The 9,768-nt window shown below is 31.4% G+C and overlaps 1 protein-coding gene across 1 annotated transcript; it reads right to left on the reverse strand.

Moving 5' to 3' along the window:
* Window positions 1-3,013: 3,013 nt before the first annotated feature.
* LOC101251785 (WRKY transcription factor 55) lies at window positions 3,014-7,802 on the reverse strand. The gene is made up of 4 exons (XM_004241043.5): window positions 7,406-7,802; window positions 5,866-6,003; window positions 3,630-3,953; window positions 3,014-3,375 (listed from the first exon to the last, which is right to left on the reverse strand). Exons 1-4 carry the CDS (start codon window positions 7,765-7,767, stop codon window positions 3,153-3,155), a joined length of 1,047 nt encoding a protein of 348 aa, XP_004241091.1. The 5' UTR covers window positions 7,768-7,802; the 3' UTR covers window positions 3,014-3,152.
* Window positions 7,803-9,768: the final 1,966 nt, after the last annotated feature.

The raw sequence follows: 9,768 nt of genomic DNA on the forward strand, positions 1-9,768 counted from the left end.
AAGGTTAAAACTAAAAAAGTCAAATAAGTTAATCGTCGGAAAATTGTGAGTTAGCGGAGCGTCTTAGGTGCTTTTTTCGAAACCTTCCTAAGACGCTAATAGGAATTCCGAACCCCTTTAAATGTTTTCAAAAACGATATTTTTTGTTTAAGTTGTTTTGAGAACGAGTTTTCTTAATTTTTCTTAAAAAATTAAGTGGCGACTCCTAAAGTCGAAAATATCTTCAAAATATAACCAACTCTTTTCGAAATCAAATTTTCGATACATGTAGCACACCTAAATCATCTTGTTCTATGAATTATGATTGTTTTAAGTTGACCCAAACTCATACCTAGCTTAACTCTCTAAATTTCGTATCTTTGTTATTTCCAATTTAGTTCGTTTAGAGCTCCAGATGGTACATCTAGTGACCTGACCTTAAATTAGAAAATTTTTAAATTTCTTGGCAAAAACTTACTCCTTACGAAGAATGGTTCAAGTCTTAGCTCAAATTTTTTTTGGGGTGTTACAAAACGAATCAAGTAAGTCAATCTCAATGTCAAGTAGATCAATCACATACAATAAGTGCATCAAACACAATTAACAAATAAGTCACAATTAACAAATAAAAAGGCATAAAATCATAATAATAATCTCTCGTAAAAACCATTTTCCATCACTTTTATATCGAATCATTAGCTCAAATAATTTTCTATCGACTCTATATCAATTCACTAAAACATTACAATATTTGCTGAAAATGACATCATCATAATGACACTTGTTGGCAATGACCTCAACATCATAAACACTTAGCGGCAATGACCTCAACATCATAAACATTTGCAGGCAATAACCTCAGCTTTATAACTCTCACATATCTCATCATGTGTTCAACGATCAATGTACACAAGCAATATCACACCACATGGAAGAGACAACAATTCATGAATTCCAAGTTAATATTCATGCTATCAAGTATTTCATCAATCAATCAATAAGATTCAATAAGGAAATTCACATCATCATGATCATCACAGAGCCTTTTGTAATTAACTTTTTTTATTCATTAAGATTTATCATGTAGAAAAATTAATCCTTCACCTTGACTTAAATCAATCAATAATCACTTCAAGATTTTAATCTTACCCTTACAAATACTTTCAAAACCACAATCTATACAATCAAGTATTCACAATAAATCTCGAGAAACAATAACATCCATAACAATTTCTTTGAAAAATGGGTCAATCAACTCAAAACTCAATTCCAAAATAAGGTTTGAATTCAAAATTTAATACTTGAAAATATTACTCAAGTCTTTAGGAACTTATTGGTGAAAACCATTTTTAAAAAAAGACTCAAAATTAGTTCACAAACTCCATTTTAGTTTAGAACTTGAATTGTTAAAAAATCTTGTCATTTACCATTCAAAATCCCATATTTTGATGTTAGGATTCATAAAAATAAAAAGGAAATGAAGTTTTAGGATCATAAATATTTACCCAAATGCTTAACACAAGAAATCTTTTCAAAAATCACCACCAAGGGTTTCCTAAGCTCAAATTGAAAAATGGGGCTAAAATTCTGAAATTTTCAAACCAAAAACCCTTTGTAATGTTGCTTAAGCGAACCTCCCAAAACTGGGGTTTCGCTTTTGCGAACCAAGCTCTTTTTAAGCGACCTTCGCTAAAGTGATCCCTGGTCCACTTAAAGCAAACCCCGCCCAAAATGTCAATCTCGTTTTTGTGAGTCAGCCTTTGCTAAAGTGGAGATCGCAAAAGTGAAGGCCCTTCGCAAGAGCGAGGCAACACTAGAAACATCAATCAACTCTCAAAACATCGAAAGGACCCTCGAGATTCGTACTCCGTATACACGAACTACATATGCAAATCAATTATACTCAGCGTTCGAGACTCAAGGAACCATCAATACACGAATCTAAGGTCTTTTGGACCGACATCCATGAAAACCACTAAAAACTAACTTGACGCCTAAAAAGACTAAAACAAACTCGGGAGCTCTCAAAAAATAGTAAAGACCTCAATTAAGTCAAAAATTAGTCAAGACCTCACTGAAGTCAAAAATCATCCTTTGAATTCTATGGAACTCTTGGAATTCCAATTCGAGCATCCAAACTCCAAATATTGATCAGAATCGACTCAAAGACGAAATTTCCATAATTTCACAACTTAGGACCTCAAATCCTCAAAAAGACACTAAATCTGAATCGACAACTCTCACAGCTAAGATTCCATATTTTAGAATTAATGAAATCGTCAATTTCATTCCGACCCTCGAAACTCCAAAAGACACCGCTCAACAACATTAGCCTTTCAAACTCAAACATACAAGTCCCTCAACTTTAACTCAAAGTTCAAATCCAACTTTCAAAACTCAATCATAAAAGACTTGGGGTCAATATCAAGAGGGGCAAAATGGTCAATTCACGAAACTTTCTAAAGATGGCCGACTGGGTCATTTGCAGTGGCTCCGCCCCTGATCACTTTCACTTGTATCTTTTTGGATTCAAAAGATGAATGAAACGCAATCTTTTGACTAAAAAATAAAGTTTCACTTTTTTCTAGATGCATTGATTACAGGCAGGTTGCTGAAGCTTGAGCTCACGAATTTGTAAAGTAGGGTTACAAAAATTGGGGGAAAGAAATTGACAAAGAAAGAAGAGAATGTCTCATATAGTCCCTCTGTAAAGCAAGGGAGGGAGAGAGAGTAAGGAGAGCGGCAAGCGAGAGACACACAATATGTTGGATTATGTAATTTTTAACTATAGTCTATATTGTAATTTTTCCGAAGTGTGGACAAAGCAAGTGATATCAGCGCGTAAACTTCTCTAACTTGTCACTCAAAATTGAATTTGTTGTCTAGAGTTTGGACAAAGTGACAAATCTAGGTGCTTTATTAAAAAAATGGTCAATATAATCAAATTGAACAACTTTGTATTGGTACAAAATCTTAATAAGCAACAAGTTACACTGGAATAAAATGACACTACACTTAAATTAAGCTAGACAAGTTAATAAACCTGTTGGTATATATTTCACAATCATTTGATCATGACTAATACATGGTCAGGAATAGTTTATTGACAATCAATTGAATTTAATTAACCTATGTTCCTCATGAACAATATATTAATTCGACAGTAGGAACTATTATTCTTTCTTTTCTGCCGTGTCCCATTTGTCATCAATAGAAGAAAATATTTTGTCCATGCTCGTATTGCTGCTACTCCCTGAGTTAAACATGGCGTCCGCCATATCTACCACTGGCTGGTAATCAATTTCTCTTCCATATCTACCACCGGAGGGCCCTACATCACCCACGCCAGCCGTCACTAGGCTAGCTAGTGAACCAACACTACCATGCCCAAAATCCCTATACAAACATGTATGTTACATATAGCATTTGAGGCGGGTCTAGTTTAGTATTGAAATATAGCTAAGCGGGTCACATTGGATATTCATGGGTCAAAAATGGACTAGACAAAATATTTGATACGAATAAAATTAAAGTAGTAGTACATATGTTAAGCTTTTGAGTTTTGACCTATTTAATTTTTATTTTTAAGAAATGAATATTATTGTTGAACTCGTTAAATTTGAATTCTGAATATGTTTGACGTACGTTACCTTTGTATGTCAAATGGAGTAGTAGTGTAGCTTGTGCCAGCTTGATCTCCTTGTGGCTTAATATCCATGGAGAGCCAATGCCCGCTTAAGGAGGCTGAAGTTGGTGGCGGCAATAGCAATGGTGCAGGTGGAAGGGTCGTGGTGGTTTTATGAGTCATCTCCTCCGCGGAGGGAGGTGGCACGGTGGGAGCTGTGGCGGACATATAGCAAGTGTGTTGAGATCGGTATGTTACTTCAAATACGTAAGGATCATTATCAAGGCGCTGGACTTGCTTCTTGGCTGGACAATGATATAGCTTTTGATGGGTGCATCTATAATAAGCCCTAATATCATCAATAAGTACTGCTCCATTAGTAATAGTTAATGGAATAAAATATTCATTTCAATTTGTTTATCTAGTTTTAATGTGACAGAAAATTATGGAAGTAAGAAAGATGTCTGGATATTGTAGTTTTAAACTAAAAATAAGTAGAATATAATAAATGTCATTTAATTTTGTTGTTTTAAATAAGTCATGTGAAAAAATAGATTTGAAGAATTGTCAAGAAAGAAAAAAACATTCTCTTAAAATAGATTTAAAAAAAAAACATAAAGTCATAAATAAGTAAATTGAAATTGAGGGAGTAGTAAAATTGTAAAATTTGTATATTATTGATGTATGTGTAGTTTACTTTTTGATTTTCTTAGTTATCCAATTAAACTTAATTATCATTGACATTTATCTGGTCATATCTTAGATACGTATATTTAGCAAGATTGTGTGAAAGCTAAATTGATAGTTAATTTACAAACTTAAATAAATGAAACAAAGGAGCAATTTTGTATCTTAAATGTTCATACCAAGAAGAAGAAATGAAGATTCATAATATTTTTTTCTAAAAGAAAATATAAGAACAAGAAGAAGAGGAATTAGTAGATTAAAGGGTTGTTAGATGCATAAATATCATTAATTCTAGAATTTATGAGAAGTCTAAAGGGTCAACATGTCCCACTGATTCTAATAATGTTGTTGTATGTGGAATTCAAAATGGTCAAAATACGGCAATATATATTTTGTATATTAAAAAAAGAGGAAAAGTCAGTGAAAGAAATTAAAGTCTAAAAGTGCAAGCTGGTGTGTGTATATATATATATATATTCTAAATCACAATGATTAAATGATTTTTTGAATTTCAATTATGTCACATAATTAAGATGGAAAGAATAACATATATTGGGTCTGTGTTGGCAGTGTAGCATAATTTTATATAGGTTAAAATTTATTTATATTAGGTGTTTACACTAATTCAATACATGCACGCCATGTGTTTATATTTACAATTCATTTTACTTAATCTCAATTGATTAAAATGTGTTTTACTTCACTAAATCACATATTAATAAAAATTACATTAATTTGATATAAACATCAGATGCACATACATTTTTTCCTTTTATATATATTGGCTTTTAAGAGTGAGTACACAATAATAGTTCTTATCGTACATTATAGTGGACATATACATGCATATATCTATAAAGATGACACTTCTCTACATATATATATATATATGCTTCTAATCCAATTAGTCAAATTAAAGTTTAAGCTATTCAAACTGACTGTTTCTATTTCAATTTAAAGGTCTTGTATCGGTGAAACTAATTATATTAATTATAATAACGATGGGAGCTAGTTATATGGTTCATTTTGACTCCTTCAAATAATTCGACTTGGTCCTTAGATTTTGTCAGAATTTGATGGGATATATACTAATTATTGGAAAAATAAGAAAAAGATCACTCACTTTCGTTCGTTCCATTTTAATTGTCATAATTTATTTTTTTGAGTATCAAATGATTAAATTCATCGGTGACCTCTTAAAGTTGACATCAAGTTTTACTTAGATACTCTAACTAAACTTTTGGTTCATTTTAGACACCTCAGGTCATATTCCGTTGTATCATTTTAACACTAAAATAAACAAAGCCTAGTTGGGCGTTGGGGGTGTCTAAGTTTAGAGCCTCAACTTTAAGTGGTCATCAATGACTAACATTTTAATACTATGTATTTTTTCATGATATTGATATGAAAAAAGTTCCAATTTACATTTTTTTCTATATAATTTTTGGATATCTAAAATTTTATTTTAAAAATATCGATTTAACATAATATATTTTAACTTTGAAAATTAGTGAAATTGACTCTAAAAAACACACTATAACAAATAAATAGAAACCAAAGTAGTAAATAAATACCTAGGGAACCTAGATCCAAGAATCTCTTTCTGACCATATTTTCTCCAAGTATAACCATCCTCTGGTGGAAGTTCAAGATTTCCCATTCTTGGAGCACCCACTCTCAATGTTCTTCTATCTCTATCTCCTGTTCTGCACCTTAATTCATGCAAATTATATTAAAATGATCATTAAAATTACACCAATATTACCAACATGTCAATTAAAGGATTTAACAACCAAAATATTGACATTTGACCAAAAAAAATTGGTCATTAGAAGATGACAAATATTATCTTTCTTCCCAGGAAATTCACAACAATTGAATTGCACACATTTCAAACCTCAGCACAAAACTAAAGAAATGTGCAAAACTTACAGCTATTAATATGTCGTCAGAGCAAAACATCATGTGAAGTCTATAAGTAATGTGGTAACTTTCCTTTGTGAATTGTCGCTATAAATCATTTATGAATTGATATATTCATTTATGAGAAATTTTCATATATAGACACTTAAAAATAGTTAATTACTCTCTATAGCTATAGTTTGATAATTACAATCTGTAGCTACATGTTATTTGGAGGAGAGAGGCGAGCGAGACTGGAAGAGATAGGAGACAAGCGAGAGAGGGGGAAAAAGTGGGAGAAAGGTGAATTATATATGTATATTGGTTAGATAATTGTATATTATAGATATGTAATTGTACATATGGCAAGAGAGACCGGGAGAGGGGGGAGAGAGGCGAGCGAGAGAGGGCAGAGAGTAGGAGAGAGGTGAATTGTATATGTATATAACTGTATATTATACATATACATTTGTATAAATGACAAGCGAGATTGGGAGAGAGAAGAGAGAGGCGAGCGAGATTGAGAGGTAGGAGGAGAGAGGCGAGCGAGAGAAGGCAGAGAGTAAGAGAGAGGTAAATTGTATATGTATATAGACTAAAAAAATTGTATGTTATACATATTTATTTGTATATCCTGGTAAATTATACATATACAAACATGACTAATTATACAAACTCAAAATCAGCTCACGTAATTAATATATAATGTTAGTCGTGAGTGATAATTATAGCAAACTATAACTATAATTAGTAATTAAATAATATAAGTTTGCTAATTTGCATAATCTTACCTTCATTTATCTAGTCATGCTAAAATAATTGTATAGTAGTTACCTATATTTCTGTGCATACACATTAATTGTAGTCCCCACTTGGGATTATTCCTTTGTACGACGACAAAAGCTAAGTGCTAATTTATCATTAATAATCTCAAAATGGCACTATGATCTCCTTTTCTTCGAAACTTGGAAGAAAATCATTATATTTTATAGTTAGTGCTACTCTGCTTGGCAAAAAGTTGTGTGGAATTTCTGTGAAAATGTCATAAAGCAGAAACTAATTAATGAAAAAGATACACAGTAACTATAACCTTTAATTTGTGACGTACTTTGTGTGCGAACCCTTTTCCCACTCCTATTATTTGAATTTTCACACTCATACACACATGCGATATTCTGCATGAAATCATAGTGCACTATTGAAGTTTCTTACCTTGTTCTTTGTCTTTGTGAGGAAGAAGCAGCAGCAACTCTAGTGGAATCATGAGCAGCATGACTCACCGTCATTTGATCACTTCCCTGCGGTAGTCCATGCACCGTAAATCCCGTCGTCGCCGTAGCTGTATGATCTGTTGCATGAAACAATTCTAGTGCCTGTGGATGACCACTAGTACTCAACCATTCTTGAACTACATCGTTAATAATTAATTTTTCTTTTACATTACTAAATACAGCAATTATCTCTTCTGTTTTACTTAAAAGAACATCTCTTTGGTTTGCCCAATTAGGTAAATTGGATTCCATCTCTTTACTCAATGTACAACCGTAAAGAATGGTAGCTATTGTCTCCTCCATATAATTCTTTTGGTTCAAATAATCCAATTTAAGGTTTTGGTGGTATTGGTAGAGTATTATATATATATATATGAAAGAAGATTAATGTGTTGTCAAAGTATATTTATATTTGTTGAACACGGTAAAGCATACTAAGATTTCATAGAAAATTAAAGGAAGCTTGGCTAAAATATTGTTTTTAATAGGACTAAGTCATGGTCTACAAATTAGTATAACTTGATGAGAGTTTTTTTTTTTTCCTCAGGTCTATGAGAAGACTGGTCCTCATTGAAAACAAATCTTTTGGACCATATTTGGTGTTGTGAAGAATTTTCCCCAACTTTGAAGATGTGACTTTTTTAAATAAAAAAAAAAGTAATCTCTAATGTGATTTAAGAATTCATTTGTAATAAGGAGAAATGATTTTCTAGTCTTTTATAAAAATAATAATTAATTTTATGTTTTTCTATGAGAGATTTTCTATTTATATATAAAATATCTGAAAATATTATTTTCTATTTAATTTATAAGTGGTCGAAGAGTGTTATTTCCTCTCATCCAACTTATATATATGAGTATGGCGTTTTTTCTACTTTGACGTCCTTAAATATTTGATCTTTGCACAACATAATTTTATACAAATTTTAAAAATCCACATTTCACAATAACAAAAATAACTTTTAGCGATATAAAATATTAATATTAATAAAAAGTGCTAACATCTTTATCGGCATTAGTTAAGTGTCATTAGAACCAATATCGCTAAAGGCTTTAGAGACATATACAAAGATTGACAATTGCCACTAAAAATACATATTTAGCGGCAATTCAGGATTAAATGTATTTTTGTTATAGTGTTTATAAAGTAATTTATATTTATAACATTAATATATACAAGGATTCTTTTCCGTAGAACTAAATTTTAATATAAATAATATATATTTGCATTGTAAATTTGCATATGATCAAATGAGTACGTATATAAAACGAAATCTTGCTTAAATTTTGATAATGATAAGGTTAGTGGAGGGATTAATTAAATTGCTAATTTATATTTTGAGGAAAGACCTTGACCCTTTTATTACGACCATCTTCTCCATCTGGAATATTATTGACCCTTTGAAGCAAATAACATGGTTGTTCTTGACATGGGTCCCATCTTCTTTATCATTAATTAAAAAATATTTGTTAAATTTTCTTCACATATTTTTATGATAAATAAAACTGTGGATTTACCATTTTTCATAAAATATTATTTACTTATCTTTATAATATTTAAGATTTCAAAATTAACGAAAATTTTAATTATTACATCTTTTACTATTTGAATTTTAACTATGTAGAAAGTCCTAAAATAAAAGGACTATGAAATAAAATAATATATTACCTTAAGAATAGTTTCCTAGGAAACTTTCACATATAGCCATTTAAAAATAATTAATTACTCTCTATAGCTATAATTTGATAAATATAATTTGTAGCTACATGTTATTTGGAGGATAGAGGCGAGTGAGACTGGGAGAGAGAGGAGAGAGGCGAGAGAGAGGAGGAAAAGAGTGGGAGAAAGGTGAATTGTATATGTATAATGCTTAGATAATTGTATATTATACATATGTAATTGTATATATGGCAAGAGAGATTGGGAGAGGGAGGAGAGAGAAGAGAGAGGCGAGCGAGAGAGGGCAGAGAGTGGGAGAGAGGTGAATTATATATGTATATAATTTATATTATACATATACATTAGTATAAATGGCAAGCAAGATTGGGAGAGGGAGGAAAGAGGCGAGCGAGAGAGGGCAGAGAGTGGGAGAGAGGTGAATTGTATATGTATATAATTTATATTATATATACACATTAGTATAAATGGCAAGCAAGATTGGGAGAGGGAGGAAAGAGGCGAGCGAGATTGAGAGAGGGAGGAGAGAGGCGAGCGAGAGAGGGCAGAGAGTAGGAGACGGGTGAATTGTATATGTATATAATTGTATATTATACATATACATTAGTACAAATGGCAAGCGAGAT

The sequence above is a fragment of the Solanum lycopersicum genome, chromosome 6 (assembly GCF_036512215.1).
Source record: "Solanum lycopersicum chromosome 6, SLM_r2.1".
NCBI lineage: Eukaryota > Viridiplantae > Streptophyta > Magnoliopsida > Solanales > Solanaceae > Solanum > Solanum lycopersicum.

Excerpts from the sequence above, each read along its gene's own strand:
- LOC101251785 (XM_004241043.5), bottom strand. The coding sequence starts at position 7,767 with ATGGAGGAGACAATAGCTACCATTCTTTACGGTTGTACATTGAGTAAA. Across the intron at positions 6,004-7,405 it reads TCACAAAGACAAAGAACAAG|GTGCAGAACAGGAGATAGAG; the intron begins GTAAGAAACTTC and ends GCATGAATTAAG. Across the intron at positions 3,376-3,629 it reads ACTCCATTTGACATACAAAG|GGATTTTGGGCATGGTAGTG; the intron begins GTAACGTACGTC and ends ATGTTTGTATAG.